We start from the raw sequence: 17,210 nt of genomic DNA on the forward strand, positions 1-17,210 counted from the left end.
ATGTATACTAAATTCAGCTAATAGACGTAGCAAATTAATTAAATTATATTCCTTATAATACATGTCGTAAGTGAAAATAACCTCTGAATAAAACAATTTTAAAACATAGTTGAAAGCTGGGCATAATGAAAACATGCCGTTCGTTTCATTTCCAAGTGGTGCTCACGTTCACTGCTCCCGAATGACGCCCAGTTCCCCTTCACTGCACGTCATGGGTTGAGGTTGAGCTTGACCTCTGACCTAGTGCAGACAAAGACGTCCAGCTAACGCCAGCTAATGGGTGGAGTAGGTGGCCCAGTAGTGCACAACACAACGAAATTTAAAAAGCAAACATAAGTTCACAACACAACGAAATTTAAAAAGCAAACATAAGTTCACAACACAACGAAATGAATGAATGCAATTGTGTTATGGCTTATTTAAGTTGTGTTGTACATTTTCCGTTGTGTTGTGGCTTAATTTCGTTTTGTTGTGAACTTATGTTTGCTTTTTAAATTTCGTTGTGTTGTGCACTACTGGGCCACCGTAGTGGAGGGATAGAGTTAAAGGTAGGGTTGGACTTTCTAGCTCCACCCATTACGCGCAAATTACATTTAGAGAGGGGGAGCTGGACGTCCAGAGAGGATGAGCTGGATTTCACGCTCCAGCAATGGCTCTGCAGTGAGCAGCCGCTTTCATTTCTGTTCACACCACATGGGTGTTCACGCTTGCCGTGCCGTCATCAAGACACACCCACAGCGGAAGTGCGCCAAACTGGGTTTCCTGTCATTTTTATTTTGGTTAATTACTGATACACTTGTTTATTTTTCTTAAAGGAAAGCCTTCAGACAAGCTCAGCATACTTTTAATCTCAGAAACGGACAAAAGTGCGTTACATGAAGATTCCACGAATTTCACTGCAAGAGTTTTATTTAGTTCGCTGATTTTGCAAGCTAGCTGCCTAAGCTGTCACTTGAGCCGTTAGCCTGCTAGCCTAATGGTCAGGTGTTAATGCAACTTACTGGAAAAAGAAAACATTGAAATCAGTTTCGTCTGTAAAATCATGCTTATGAAAGGTGATTTTCTTGGACAGAATAACTGAATAGCCCGTCAAAACATTCAGGTTACTGCAAGCATAGCCAGCTAGCTTGTCAAGTCATTATAGAGCTAACCCGGTGCAGGGAGTTTGCTCATTTACTGCCTTCTATTGCTTCTCAGATTACCACATCTCTTTCTTCTAGTTTATATTTTGCTCTAACTCGTAGTCTTTGCTTTTTAGAATTGATATGGTAAGTTGGTTTATACAACGTAAGCAAGGCTTGTCAACTTTTTGACTCCTGCCTTAGTTTGTGTTTGTGATGTGTCATCCTGAACCTCTGAAATTTTTAAATTGTGCTGCACAGAAATAATAAGAATGTTATTGGTTCTGTTATGTTTTTAACATGTTATTTAACAAGGTAAAAAATCTTCAGACTTTCAGTTCTTTAATTGGTTCTCACTCTCCACTATTCTTGCTGTGGAAAGGCCACTAATAAATGAAATGTAATCTTAGTGGACTCATTAGTGACAGAAAATGTAGATGCTGGTATTTATGTTTCATGATCTATGTGTAACATTTTTTTTTTACCTGACATCTCTACTCCAGCTGGCACCACCAATCCCTACCATCATGCCGGCTCTTCTGGAGAGGCCCAAACTGTCTAATGCCATGGCACGTGCCTTACACAAGCACATTATGAGAGAGAGGGAGCGGAAGAGGCAAGGTAAGCCCTGGAATCTCCTGCATATTATTTTTACTAAAAAATAAATAAAATGTTCATGTTGCATTCCGGTGGTGTGAATTTTAGGGTTGTTGGTGATGTGCATGTAGCTAATTTTTAAGTCTTTTTAAAAAAATAACTTTGTGATCAGTTGTCAATTGTTCATCTCAGAGGAGGAAGAGGTTGACAAAATGATGGAACAGAAACTAAAAGAAGAGGAAGAGAGGAAGAGGAAGAAAGAGATGGAGGAGAGGATGTCCTTAGAGGAGACTAAAGAGCAGGTAAGTCTGTATGATTGCCACATTCTAAAACTTGGATTATTTACAAAAAGATGCAGGCGTTATTGCACAGGACTCCAGACCAATCTTTTTACTCTCTCTCTCTCTCTGTCTTCAGATTATGAAGATGGGAGTGAAGCTACAGGGTCTTCAAGAGGAGAAGCACCAGCTTTTCCTACAGCTGAAGAAAGTCCTACACGAGGAGGAGAAAAGACGACGGAAAGAACAGAGGTACGGGAAAGAGTAAGTTTTTTTGTTTTGTTTTTTAAAGAGAGAAAATTTTATTCAGCAAGGTTGCATTAAACTGATCAAAAGTGTCAGTAATTTTCTGTATCAAATAAATGCTGTTCTTTTGAAATTAAGCAAACAATCTTGAAAAAAGTATCAAGTAAAAAGGTTTCCTCAAAAATATTAAGCATTAATAAGAAAAAAAATTGAGCTCCAAATCAGCATATTAAAAAAAATTCTGAAGGATCACGTGACACCAAAGACTGTAATAATGGCTACTGAAAAAAAGGCGGAAAAAAAACATTATTATCCAAACTGTCTGTTATTCAGTTTACAACTAGAATTCTTTTATGTTTACAGTGACATGACAACTCTGACTGCAGCAACATACCAGCCAAACATGGCCATCCACCCTGGACAGCACCTTCTTAGCATGCAAGGTGACCACTATTTGGCATTTGTTAAAGTAGTATAAAGTTGTGGATATCATTTAGACTTGTTGCTTTTTATTTTGTTAGAATTGCCCTACAATAATTTCTTTACTTTGCTCCACCCCTTGTTTTCTATCAGCGGGTCAGGTGAGTCATGGACGCCCAGGTGCTCTTCTTGGGGAACGCAGTAAACAGCTCTTCCAGTCTCCAGTCATTCCTGTGAGTGACACTTTAATGTAAATCAATCTATATGTGTTTAAAACAAAGCAACACTTTTTAATGGTGAGGGACACATGGTTAAGTTACTACTCACATTTGTTTTGTATGTTTTGGTGTCTGTGCTTGTGTTAATTGAAAATATTATTGGCTGCTTGCCACCACCACAGTCGCGTCATTTCCAGTCTCCGGCGGGATTTAGTGCCGGTGGGGCAGAGCATGGCCAGTACTCCGGAGCCCAGCCGAGTCACAGCCCGTATGGAGTCACCCAGCAACAGCATACATCACCTTTTGCCTCCAGTCAGCCAGTGCCAGCCAACTATGCCAGTGGTTCACAACTTAGAGGTACCTTGTTTTAATGTTCCCTCAGTGCTTATGTTTGGAGATACTGGTATGTTTGATTATTTGATGCTTGTAAGACTCATCCTGACTCTCTGTGGTCATAAAAAAATTACCATGACTTCTTGTAAAGAGTAGGGGTGTAATTGTCTCTATCACTGTCCTCTTCACTTACGGCTGGTGTGTAGCGAGTGTACTGTTGCACTGTGGCTGTCGTCGCCTCAACCGGGGTGTGTTTCCCAAAAGCAACTATGGTCTCAAGTTCCGTCATTACCAACAGAGCTCGATGGAACTTTCGACCATAGTTGGCTAACAATGCTTTTGGGAAACGCACCCCTGGGTTTTTCCTGGCTCAAAACGAGGCAGAGGTGGTAAAATCCTGATCATGTATTTTAATAATAAGATAATTAAATTTGTATTTTTCGTAGACCATCATATAGCCTACTGTGTTTCCCACAGTATTTTTGTGGGTGGAGCTTGGTACCTCTAGGGGGGTCCGGGGGTATTTTTTCCCTAATTTTATTAAATGTATCCTCCATCTTTCATTTCAAATTCTTAAATTTTATCAATACATTCAATTAGAATAACAAGACACTAGGCTGTTACCAATCAAATTAAATAATTTACATCGAAAAATTACAACTGTATTAAATGAGATTGTTTTAAATATTTTTTGAATATACAAATAAGGAATGTTGAAAAGAATGATACTTTGAAACTAAACCGCCAGTAGGTGGCGGCAGGCGACCATCTTAATGAGCGAGTCATTGAATCATTCATTCAAACGATTCATTCAAATGGCTGATTTATTCAGAATGAGGCAGTATATGAATGGGTAATTGAATCTTTGACTCAACCGATTCGTTCATGAAACATGGCTGAGTGTTCCTGTGAGATGTGCTATGGTTCTGCTGTGATCTTCGTTTGGAACTTGATTAATTGGAACGTTTTTATTACATCTCCCGCCCGACCCGCGGATTATGATCCGCGCAGCACTATCTATCGGCAAACTATACGGTTTGAGAATGGACACAGGCCGGGAACCCGCAACAGAACCGTCACGGTGGAAAAAGTGTATCTGAGCATTGACTGTGTGTCCGAGTTTTGTCGAGAGCCTGAGGCGGCACGAAATTTGACGGAGGTGGCCGCCTTGTAATTCTCCATGCAGGAAAAACCCTGCTGAATGCTGCACACTGGGTGTGGTTGAGCAGAGACCCTGATCCCATTGTTAAGCATTTTGACTGTACAGTAGTATCTAAACATTCGCTATATAAAAGTGCTTCATTCATTAATTCAAAGGTTCTTATGTTCTTTTCCTTGTTGTGTAAATTTGTGATATCTTTTTCTGTTTCCAGGTACATCAGCTTTCCAGACCATGCAGTACCTGCCCCATCAGCAGCAGGGCTATGCTGTCCACAGTCACTTCACCTCTCAGCCAGGTGTGTGTAATGTGTGTGTGAATGACTTAATTTCCCTATAGCATACTTTTATAATGAAATATTACAGTATTATTTAAATATTTGTATGGCGATTTTTAATCATCAATGTTGCTGCGCATAAAAAGTGTTTCAGATCAGTTACTCGGAAGGAAGGTACCGTACCTACACTACCATTTAAAAGTTTGGGGTTGGTTTGGTTTTAATGTTGTTGAAAGAAATCTCTTATACAGAGCCGATCAGCCCTATACGCACAATACGCAAGTTGCATAGGGCCCCGCAAATTACTCAAGGCCCCTCCTCCCCCTCGTGTCAAAGCGTGTCAATCAAAGTTTAAAACATCGATGAGAAAATAAGCGGGAAAAAAACACCATGAGAGTGAATTGCGGGAACAGCTATCAGGTAGACTTGGGTTCTCTCCTCTCCAAGTTTGATGTCAGTAAAGTTAAGTTGATGTGCATCTCTCTTTAGTCTGTCTGTCTAACCCAGCTGGGCAGTGCATCTTTTGGTCTTTCTGTGTCTTGCTTGCTAATGCCGGACACTTCCAGGGCTGTGTTCTGTGACTTTGTGCCAGACAAAAAAAAAAGTGAGAGTGAAATACAACTATGTATTACGTTTGATAAACGACAAAGGGAAATGGTGTTTGTTTATGAACTGCAGCTCGGAAAAGATAACTGTGTCGCGCGTTAAACACCGTTGCAAACCATTGCATGTTAACACATGCGTTCATATGCGTGTGCACGAAATGAAACGCACACTTTCCAGCAAAACATCTGTGGGGACCAGTACAATATGAGCGTGATGGCACTCCTCATTATAGGCGCATATACTTTTAAAACAAGACAATGATTGTAGTCTCCAAGTCAGTTTAGTTACAACTCTGCAATAAAACAAGATGGAAAGCATTGACATTGACTATTGATTTATAGGCTATATTGCATTTAAAATGTTGATTGTCTGGACATACTGGTCAATATGGATGCACATCCCTCAGTAAATAATAACCATCAAGTATTGCTTTTATCATTTAAAACGCAGCTATGGCAAGTCATTTTAGCTTTTATTCATTCACAGGATGCATTTTTTATATCAATAATTACATTTGTACAATTTAAAATGTGAATTCTTGATATTAAGAATGTACTTTTTCTAGTAACAATGTCTATTTCTGATATCAGGAATTCCATTTTCATTAGTACTAGTTAAAGGAGGGAAGATTGTAGTGGGAGCACTGGGGTGTCAGGTGTGATTGTGTGGCAATGGCAAATGGTTTACATGGCTAATGGGTCAGGTAGGAGGGCCCCTTAACAGAATTTTGCTTAGGGCCCCAGGGAGGTCAGGATCGGCTCTGCTCTTATGCTCACCAAGGCTGTATTTTTTGGGGTTAAAAAACTATAACATTATGAAATACTATTACTGTTTTCTTCCTGTGATGGCAAAGCAAAATTTTCTGCAGCCATTACGGCAGTCTTTAGTGTAACATGATCCTTCAGAAATTATTCTAATATGCTGATTTGGTGCTTAAGAAACATTCATATTTTTGATATGATATAAAAAATTTATTTTTATTTTTTTAACTGCCTTTATTTGAAATAGAAAGCTTTTGTAACATTATAAATCTCTTTACTTTGTCTTTTGATCAATTTAATGCATCCTTGCTGAATAATTGTATTATTATTGTACTCCAGCTTTATTTTAATAGTATTAATTTCTTTATAAAAATCATTCTGACAATCAGGCAGCTCAGTGAGTTTTGGAACGGGGCCTTTGACTCACAAATGTTAAAATTTCCCCCAGCTTCTTCTTGGCAGACACATTCACTCTCTTTCTGTGTTCCATCCTTCTCTCTAGGTTACATCCCCAGTGCTGGGATTCCCCTGCAAAAACAGCTGGAACATGCCAACCAGCAGTCCGGCTTCACAGACTCTGTAAGTTGGGTTGGAAGTACACTCACTAAACTAGAAAAGGATGGTCAGCTGAGTGTCTGTGTGACTCATGACTCATATTTGTGTTTTTCAGAGTTCACTGAGGCCCATGCATCCACAGGCTATACATGTCAGTGCTGCAGGTTTGCTGCCCACTCCCTCTATTGCTGTCCAGATCCCTCCTGGAAAGGTCAGAGCCAAAACAAACGAATTAAATCTCTGTTAACACAGCATTGTAACCTGCTGCATTATCGCAGATATTCATCCTTAAATAGTTTAATTTTATTGCTCTTGTTGTTCTTTGGGCATAAATGTCTTGCTCGTTTCTTTGGACAGTCTGGATTATCATATGCACATCCACCAAGGGCAGCTTCCCCAGGTGCATTCACGCATGGAACGCCCTCACAACAAGCACATGCAGTGAGTTCTGTCCAAACTAAGTATACTGTTTTATTAATAGCATGTATGTACGTTTATACACTACTGTTCAAAAGTTTGGAGTTTTTTATTCAGCAAGGATGCATTAAATTGTTCAAAAGTGACCTTAAAGACTTTTACATTGTTACAAAAGATTTTAGTTTTAAATAAATGCTGTTCTTATGAACTTCTAATTCATCAAATAATCCTGAAAAGGTATATCATGGTTTCCACTCAGAAATATTATGCAGCACAACTGTTTTCAAAATGAATGATTCCTGAAGAATCATGTGACACTGAAGACTGGAGTAATGATGCTGAATATTCATCTTTGCCATCACAAGAATAGATTACAAATATTTAAATAGAAAGCAGTTATTTTAAATTGTAATGATATTTCACAATATTCACAAAACTGTATTTTAATCTAGTAAATGCAGCCTCTGTGAGCATAAGAGACTACTTTCAAAACATTAAAAATCTTACCAACCCCACACTTTTGAACTGTAGTGTGAACACAATATTTTAATTGATAAAAAAGATTCAATTGGCATTAATCATTTAGTGCCTGATTAAGATCTGTATAGTGACATTATAATTTTTTTCTCATTCTGTTGTACAGGCTACATTTCAAAGCTCTTCTCAACCAACCCCTCGCCACACCTACCTCTCTCACAGCCAATCAGGGCAGAGGTTTTACCACCATGGCAAATAGCTATTGATTTTACTCTAAAGCAGAGTATTCGGGGTAGAAGAACAGATTCATCACTTACACTTTGGAGCCTTTTGGAATTAAAGCTACACAACGCTTGGCATCATAGTGTTATCACGTAGAACACATGACTGTATTACTGTCACATGCAAGTCATTTTCTCTATTCTTCAGCTGTTATACCTCACTTTGCAACAGGGTATGTCATTTATTTCAATATTACAGTGGGATGTGTCTGAATGTTTCTGTTATTCATATGAAGACATTGACAACAGCTGTGCCAACATTAGTAACATTACAATACCACCATTAAATGACACAACTAGAGTTAAATCTGGTTTTAAAAACTAACTGAACAATGTAGAAACAGATTAGAAGATTATATTTCCATGTCCTGTAACAGACCTCCCACTCAGGGCCATCTATAATTTGCTGATGAATGCACCTCTTCCCTAATTCAAAGAATAGGGAAATAATATTTTCATATGATTTTAAATTGTAATGTAATGTTTTTAGCCAACCAACTGAATTTCACAAAATTGCACTTAAAAATATTAATTTTATTAATAATCTGTTTTTAAAAAAAACTTCTTAAAACAGTAATAAAGAGGTGTGTAGAAAAATAAAGCTTTTGACTTTGTCATCTTTTTATTTAGAGTCTGTTTTATTCTTTGAAAAGTCGCTTAATTATGTAGTTGGATTAAGTTTAGACAGCACTGACTCAGAACAATTTAGTTGTTAGTTTTTAGATTCAACTTTGGTCTGTTGTTTTTCGTAGGATGTTTCTCTACAGGGGAATTCCAGAGTAATTGACCACATATTACTTCATGTCATCTTTAAAGCATGCCAGTTTTTTTTTAGTCAGCCCTACCCAAATTTTTGTTGAGTTTAAGCAGGTATGCATATACTATTGTAAGCTAATGAATCAATTCTAGTATTTTATTTAAATCATTATAAGGCACATAACTTTACAGCTTCCCCACTAACTCATAAACATCTCATATTCAGAAGCCATTATGAGTAAATCAAAATTTGCCTTGATCCTTTGACATATAAGATGTCTGTACTATTAAAACACCCTGCAAGTTTCAGTTTAAAACACCCTCATGAACAAAGCATTTATTTAATCAAGCTCCAAAATGGCTCATTTTGATATTGTGGAATTTGTGATGTCACACGGGCAAATACATTTGCATATGACTTCCTGCAGAGCAAGGACATCAACGAATAGTTAAACATCATTGCACCATAGGCCCCACCTACACTTAGGCCATGCATCCACCAAAGCGTTATTTCCCAAGGCTGGTGTATTTTTAAGGCGGGCGTACACGGTGCGATTTTTGCTGTTTTTACAAGCTCGCAGATGATTTTTTTTCACTCGGGAGAAATCGAGTGGAATCGGTGATGCTCGCATGGTCGCGGCTCGCAGCGTGTGAGAGGAATTACGAGCCGAGCACGTTATGAGCACCTCCCCGACCTCCCGATCATTTTTAAACATGTTTAAAAAATTCGGGGAGTCGGCCCGATTTTCACCAGCTGTCCCCTATTGCTAATCATACACAACCACGTGGGGCTATACCTCAGTGGCAGCAACCATACAGCATGCGCATACACTGTCACACACACACACACCTATCTCTCTCTCTCTCTCTCTCTCTCTCTCTATAGTTTTTATGTTGAAAGGAACGGCTACTGTTCTCTGCTTTTCAGCAAATCATTTGCACACACATTTCTGTCATTTTTTCTATCTGAAGCTTTGCCTGCATGCAACATTGACGGTCTCTGTGTTTAGCGCGAAAGCTCACGTGATTGCTGCCGGCTCGGGATAAAATTCGTGCAGGACAGTCGTGCCGTGTACCAGCTGCTTTGACGCGATTATCAGTTAAACTGACTCGCAACGTGTGCAATATCTCACGACCTCCCGAGTGTCCGATCCTGGTCCGAACTCGCACCGTGTACGCCCGCCTTTAGGGGCCAAGCACTGAAAGTGCATAGGCACCTCTTGAAATCGTTGGCGTTCTTATTCTTCTTCTTCTTCCGTTTCTTCTTCTGCTCTGGAAGTCTATGGCAGCCCATAGAACCGCTTGCGGGAAAGTTATGAAAATTTGCACACAGATAAAGGACAGTCCGAACAGTCACCATAGCAAATATGGAGTCTCTAACTCAATCCCTCTAGCGCCACCAACTGTCCAAAGTTTCACTCATGTTTATGCTAATAACTTTTGAACCGTAAGGGCCAGTAGCAACAATCTTTCCGTAAATCTTTCCGCCATTTTAAATGTTTTGAAAAACCTACTTTTTCAAACTCGTCCTAGACGGTTGCTATGATTTTCTGACCTAGACGGTTGCTACGATTGAACCAGATCATCTTCAGACCATGGCGACAAAAAGTTATGAAGATTCGTCAAACCGTTCTCGAATACAGCGCAAAATAAGGCTGTATCTCCGCAACACTTTATCGTATTCAGACCAAATTTGGTACATGTCATTACAAGCATGACCGGAGGCTACTTGCAGCGCTGTCTACTGGTCCGGAGATACAAAACATTTATATTTTTGCTTAAAACCGGTTTCCCACAGGTCCTTGAAATCCTTTTGAAACCCTGGAAAGTTCTTGAAAATAAACATACATAGATACAGGTCCTTGAAAGTGCTTGAATTTATTTTGTGCAATACGTTTTCTGGAAAAAAATCCATATTATTCACTCCGGTCCGCTAATGTGTTATTTCACCAACACTTCGCATACTAACTTGCTTGATTTATTTATTTATTTATTTAGTATATATGTTAGTTCCTTGCATTTACGCGTTACATTAAGTGTTTCCCACGTGAGGTACTTTGTGTTGTATGTTGCCATGACGTTCACGCGCGCACGAAACAACTACGATGGGATCTCAACATTTCACAGACACACCGTAAAACATTGCAAAAATAGGCTGAAACCACTGAAATGTGATGCCTGTAAAATGCAAGTTTCAAGATATATGGCTTACCAAAGATTACAAAGAATTTTTCTTTTTTTGTCCCGTATTTAAAGGTAAAACGATGCGTCCCATATCAAATCAATGCATCAAATAATTACATAATAATGTAGTCATAATTTAAGTAGTAAATAAATGCTTAAGGCACACTAACATATACTGAACAGTTATCACTGAACTGTCTGAACTGAACAGTAGTTGGTGTTGTTATATGTTATGTAGAAATAAATAAAATAATCAAATGTAAAATAATGTGTTCTGTTACAAGTTCACATACTTGATCTCATGTTTTCCCATTGTTGAGTTGTCAAGTTGTCATGTTGAAATAATCAGTTCCAAGACCTTGACACATTTTTATTTTATTGGAATATTATCATTATTATTTGTTATAGGATGTACTGAATATTCTTCAGTTTTATGCAAAACATAAATACGACAAATAGAATATCAGATCTTTGTCATATGGCCAAAAATAAATGCAAAAAAAAAGAAGCTTTTATGCATAGTTGTTTGACAGATGAAAACTGTAACAATGTATCTTACAAGGTAACACGATGTAACCTTACTCTCACTTGAAATGTGTCCCCACATTAAGTGCTTGAATTTGAGGCTGTTGGACCTGGAAAGTCCTTGAAAGGTCCTTGAATTTGAAGTTAACCAAGGTGTGGGAACCCTGTTATAACTTCTGAATGGTTTGTTATAAAATCAAGTTAGATTCAGGGCAACATGCAGAGTCGTCTGATATCCAATTTTTCCATATCGACCATTTTAGGCATTCCATTTTGACTTTTGTACCAAAATGCTGTATTTTATGAACGCATGAACGTATCGTTACGTTACTCGGTATCGATCATCAGTATCAGTAGCCCGAGAAGTTTCGAACCAGCGCCACCTAGTGGTAAAATAAAAATTTCATTAACTCTGGGTGTGGCTGACTTATTTTCACGGCTGTCATCGCCTTAGGTTCCTGAATCATTGCCGAGTCCAACGATACCAAACATGCTAGGTTTCGCCTAATAGTTTGTGTAGCGTTGTGATTTAGCGCTTAAAAAATTTGACAATATCTTTGAAACCATTAGGCCGATCGAGACAAAACCACTGTAGGAAGTTCGGAAACATAGGTTGTTGGCTAAATGCTAATGCCCAAATGTCAAAATATTAATAGTAAGTCGCAAGAAAATGCAAACAAAGTCAGGTGTGGGTATTCTGGGTAATTTTTATGTGTTTAGACATATAAATGTCTATAACTCCAAAACAAAATCAGATATTTTCAGCAAATTTGACACATATGTATGGGCTCACTCTGAGGATACATGAAAAAAATGGTGGGATTGTGCCTCTTGGTGGCACAATAATAGAACAAAACATGAAATTGCCATTAACTTCAATACAATATTATGATATAAAATGCTATACCTTACGAATACATTGGTGTACCATTACGAAACTCGGTATGTGCCATCAGCACCATGCCCTGAAGGTTCTCAAAAGGTTGTGAGATAGCGCTCCGTTGTGGTCAAAAGTTATGAATGAATTTTCCAAAAATGCTAATAACGGTTGGATACATTAGCCTATCGTAATGAAACTTGTCAAGTTAAGTCAAGTCACATTTATTTATTTAGCGCTTTTTACAATACAGATTGTTTCAAAGCAGCTTTACAGAGAAAACAGGAAAATAATGCAACAAAGTTTATTTCCAGAAGAAAATAGCGTCACCGTCCAGCTGTGATGTTTCATTTTTGTTGTAAAAAAGTTATTCATTTAGTTCATTTATATATATATATATATATATATATATTTATATATATATATATATATATATATAACCAAAACTCCATCAGGTGGCAGAATAGATAAAAATAAATAAATAAATAACCTGGGAGAAACCAGGCTCAGTCAGGGGGCCAGTTCTCCTATGGCCAATGAACGAACAGTGTATGATAATAGATTCCTTGGGTCATCCTTAAAACATAGATACCAATTTTGCAATGTTTGGCATAACTTCCTGCCCGGCATTTTTATTTTCTTTCAAAACAGCGCTTAATAGCGATTTAGCGCGATAAGTTGTAGCTGTGTATATATATATATATATATATTTATATATATATTTATACAGCTACAACTTATCGCGCTAAATCGCGTCTGCCTGCTGATTGGCTAAAAGTGCGTGCTCGTTGGTGACGTCAACACCAATGCCAGATGCATGGGTGTGTGTGTACAGTAATGTCATGATGACTGATTTTATGGACTACATGCACACTTTAGTTTAGTTTTTTAACCAATTAGACTTTAAAATGTAGATGTTTGAAAACCGCCGAACTGACCCCAAACCAGCCCAAATTTTGTCCACCCGCCCAAACCCTTTTTACCCGCACAATCAAATTCAAAACCGCCCAACTGGGCCAAGTTGCCCAATCTGGCAACACTGGCTGAGCGTCTATTTCGTTTTTTACCGGTCACCAAGAGTTGAAGAATGTTCAACTTTAGGTAAAACCCAGCCATCCAATCACAGTGGAGAAGGGGTGGAAAAAATACCACACCGACCAATGGCCACATCCTGCTTGTACAACGATAACAGACGACAAGAAGCATAATAACGGAACAAAATAATTTAAACAAGAGCCAGAGCAAATACTTTACATTGTATCAACATTCTTAAACAATGCAGAAACAAACTATTTGTGAAATGAGATACTAGTAACACTTCCGCAGATAGTCCGTATCATAGCAAACAAAGCGTCTCAACTGAAAAAACGCTGAGCCACCGAAGCACTCTCGAGCGCACACTGGCTTTTTCAGCTGGTTAAAAACACTTTGGTGGACACACAGCCTTAGGATTGCACATGCGCACTGACTGGTCCAGCCTGAAAAAACAACAACTTTTTTTTGTCATTTGAGCATTTACAAACAAAATTAATGAGACAGTTGTTGTCAGATTTCATTAGTGATTTAAAATATAAAGTTTAATCGTACGCTTGGTAAACAGCTTTGGAGAATTTGATGTTTCCCCACTCAAAGAGCTGTCCTTGCATGTCCTGCCCGAGAGGTGTTTCAAAGATGGCCGCCGAGTGAAATGACTCTCCTTAAACTGGGACTTTGGTTGATACTGTTTCCTATGCAATTATGTTAGCCAATCATAACAGTGGTCATTTACTAACAAGCCTTAAAGGAGGCGTCCCTTAAAAACTGATCAAGACAGAGGGTCAGATCGAGGGTTGAAAATAATATTTTTTCTGCATTTATATTTGTTTTTTGTGTGTGTGCAAAACCCTTTAACGTTATAAGTGAACTTCAAGGAACATAAAATAATAATTTAAAAAATCCATGTCATGACCCCTTTAACTAGAACTGAAAATTCTGTCATTATTCACTCACTCTCATGTTGTCCAAAACCTTTGTCTTTATTTTGTGTTCCATAGAATAGTTTTGGAATGATATGAAGGTGAGTAAATAATGACAGAATGTTTATTTCAGGGTAATCTGTACTTTTGTCAAGTTGTGAGGTCCACTGACAAGAGTAATGCAAGTAAAATTCAATGGAAGTATGTGGTTAGCCATCAGAGTCTTCCAAATGGTCCTCTACAAACCGCTAAAACTTGGCAGGAAGTTATGAAGGAAGTCGTGTAGGTTGGGACTCGTCTGCCTCCTTTTCCGTACCACTCCTTTTACAGTAATTACATTTACTAAGGGGTCTGAGAGACACTTTTTTGTGGTTGCAGCTCACAGATGACATCAAGTTAAGATATTAAGTAAACTTGTGTTTCATTTATGTAAAATAATTTGCGTAAAACATTACGCATTTTAAATTTGGTTCAGTCTTGATTTTTTGTGCTTATGTATGAGTATGGATTAATTAAGTGAATATTTGGTAGAAAAATGTGATTATATGCATCTAGAAAAAGAGCGGGAATGAGGTGGGTGGGTGTGTGTGTGTGTCTGTGTGTGAGTGAAAGAGAGCGAATACAAATTTAGCAGTTGATTCACCTCCGGCCCGCCCACTTACTGTTGGCCTCAGCTGTTTTCCTTCTCAAACTGCTCTCTGTCTCAAACCGTCAAGATCGAACCAAAGTGAGAATGAAAATGATTGTGACTGCCAGTGCTTAATGTTGAAGGTGGCATAAACCATGCTTCTTAAAAAAAAATGAAAGGCTACAAAACCCATCAAGTGCTTATTCACTACTTTGGGTTAACTTTGTGTGTGTGCTCAGTGAATAACAATGAACTCATTCGTCGTGACTTAAGTGAGCTCATATCTATGCGATAATCCGAGATTTCATGTCTAACTTTCAAATTAAACGGCTGTACAGTTTCCCTTTCAATCTGTCTAAAAAAACAAACCTCAGAGCTAATTCAGAGGAACACTGTAGTCAGCTCGAGAAATTAATCAAAAATCAAAAGTGAAACTGCCTAGCACCTCTTCAGCTGTTGTGTCATACCCAAAACGAAAGACAGATGTTCGTCACATTATTCGAAGTGTTGTGTTTGTTCTCTGTGTGTTTAATGTAGTGTGTACAGTGTGATGCTGGGTCACTAAGTCAAATTAGGACAGTGACGTGAAAAGAAAAAAGGCGGAAAGAGACAACATGTGACTAAACAGGCGGGAAGATTCAGCTCGGAAGAGAATGAGCGAGTTGCAAAATGTGAGAACTGAGTACAAACAAGACAGTACAAGAAGAGCACATTTGACCTCCACCATCATTTTTGAATGGAAATTAAAGGCACATTGTTTAAGAGACTGAAATGGCTGGGAGGTTTTGTATGCAGGCCAGCCACTGGTGAGACAGCAGGGCGGAAGTTGACAATGCAGTTTGAGCCAGTATGAGAGAGAGAGCAGAAGGGAGGGAGAGAGAGAGAGAGAGAGAGAAAGCCTCTTATGACTCATGAAGATGGGGCTTCGTTCGAAAAACAAGAAAAATACATTATGCCGAAAGCAAAAGAAAGTATTTTTGGTGTATTACTTATGATATATATATTTTTTCTTTTTTTTAAGTGAGATGCATCAAAATGAAAGTGCAGTGGTAACCAATGAATGGGTCTGACTCTTCAGCTCTTGGCAGGAACGTATACACTGCATCACTGGGTACCGATGGTTATGGTTTGTTTGTGTTTTTTTATCTTCGAGTTCTGTCTTCCTAAAAATCAAGTAAGTGACAGTGTCTGAGTCCATATATGTTTGTCTTTACATTTTACTCAGTGTCGTATTTTGACAGTGTTTTGAATTTAGTTGTGGAAATGTTGTAGTCACTTATGCTATAGGGTCAAAATACATTCCCGGATATTCTCGAGTGTATGCAGTCGATCCATTAATTTAAAAAGGCGTTCGAAAAACTATTGGTTGTTCCTTGACCCCCCTTCATGACGTTTTTGCTTCTTATTTGACAAGTTCACTGCATAAACTAATGTAGCCGCCATTCTGGCTCAAACTGATCAATATTAACAATATTCACACTCCGTTAAGCAGCGATTAATTTGCGAGATGGAACCTACATATCCTTCGACTTCATATTCGGGATTTGAGAATTTTATTCCGAGTTCTAGGACTGAAGCTCCAAACTTTGACAACAGGTGGGTGAAAAGGTAGCTGACCTGTAGAAGCTCTGCATAAAGTTGTTTATATATCAGCAAATCTACTGTAATATTGTTCACGTTTAAATTTATGCAATTTCGGATACATTTCGTCATGTTTTTAATATTATTCTCCTCGGTTTGGGCAGAGGTGCCTGGTTGCTAAATGCTAAGTGACATGTGCTTGATAAGAACTATGATGAGAGACAGTAAATGCAAAGTTAAATCTCAGCATTATCTTCGAAATATTATGATTTTGAGCAATTACTTATATCAACTTGTTATACATTTATGATTTTATATGCATTTTGGAAAATGACTGTAATCCAGTGATGCATCAGCCATTTTAAGAGTGTGCAGAAGATTTGCAGTGTTTTTTATATCTCCTTTAGTCTCCTTTTGATTTAAACATATTATTATGAGAATATGAGGTTCATTTTTTTCAGTCATTCAGGATTTTCATTGGTAAATTTTATGCTATCATGTTATTAACTGCGTGTAAGAATTACACTTTTGGAGAGAAAATGAGGAAATGTAAATGTGACGTGGTGTTTATCATTTGTTGTAACCTTAAATTATGAATTCGAATTTTGGATTTATATGTTTAATACTGATGTGTTTGGCAAATCGAATGCTTTACAATAATAATACTGATCAGCTACAATTATTTTTTTCATATACTGTGGAAAAAAACGTAGTCAATGCTATTAATGACTATATGCTAGAAATAACATCACACAACATATTCACACAAACAGTTATTCGTTTTCTCTACAATGATATTTCTCGAGTGTCTGTTATCTATAAAACGTGCAAATGGCCTGTTGAGATGACAAAAATGTAAGAGTGGTGACTACATATTTGACCAAAAATGTATCCTCCTGGTAATTTTATATTTGCTTTATTGAAAGACACTCATTATGAACGAAATATTTTGAACACA

General features: G+C 37.9%; 1 protein-coding gene across 10 annotated transcripts; it reads left to right on the forward strand.

The window, feature by feature from the left end:
* The first annotated feature begins 696 nt into the window (after positions 1–696).
* gps2 (G protein pathway suppressor 2) lies at positions 697–8,347 on the forward strand. 10 transcript variants are annotated; one of them, XM_084113990.1, is made up of 12 exons: positions 697–1,055; positions 1,625–1,742; positions 1,911–2,020; positions 2,136–2,248; positions 2,606–2,685; positions 2,816–2,895; positions 3,063–3,237; positions 4,587–4,670; positions 6,519–6,595; positions 6,687–6,782; positions 6,929–7,012; positions 7,632–8,347. In XM_084113990.1, the coding sequence occupies exons 2-12, from the start codon at positions 1,649–1,651 to the stop codon at positions 7,722–7,724; spliced, it is 1,086 nt and encodes a 361-aa protein (XP_083970116.1). In that variant the 5' UTR covers positions 697–1,055; positions 1,625–1,648; the 3' UTR covers positions 7,725–8,347. The 10 variants fall into 10 exon arrangements, with proteins under 10 accessions (XP_083970116.1, XP_083970114.1, XP_083970110.1 ...); XM_084113988.1 differs by having other exon boundaries at positions 714–866; XM_084113984.1 differs by having other exon boundaries at positions 726–866; positions 2,136–2,260.
* The last annotated feature ends 8,863 nt before the right edge of the window (positions 8,348–17,210 follow it).

This window comes from Abramis brama, assembly GCF_963993115.1.
Source record: "Abramis brama genome assembly, chromosome: 5".
Taxonomy (NCBI): domain Eukaryota; kingdom Metazoa; phylum Chordata; class Actinopteri; order Cypriniformes; family Leuciscidae; genus Abramis; species Abramis brama.

What these genes read in the sequence shown, in the direction of transcription:
- gps2 (XM_084113986.1), top strand. An exon ending in GCACCTTCTTAGCATGCAAG is followed by an intron (nt 2,686 to 2,815) that starts GTGACCACTATT and finishes GTTTTCTATCAG; the next exon opens with CGGGTCAGGTGAGTCATGGA. An exon ending in CCTCACAACAAGCACATGCA is followed by an intron (nt 7,013 to 7,631) that starts GTGAGTTCTGTC and finishes TCTGTTGTACAG; the next exon opens with GCTACATTTCAAAGCTCTTC.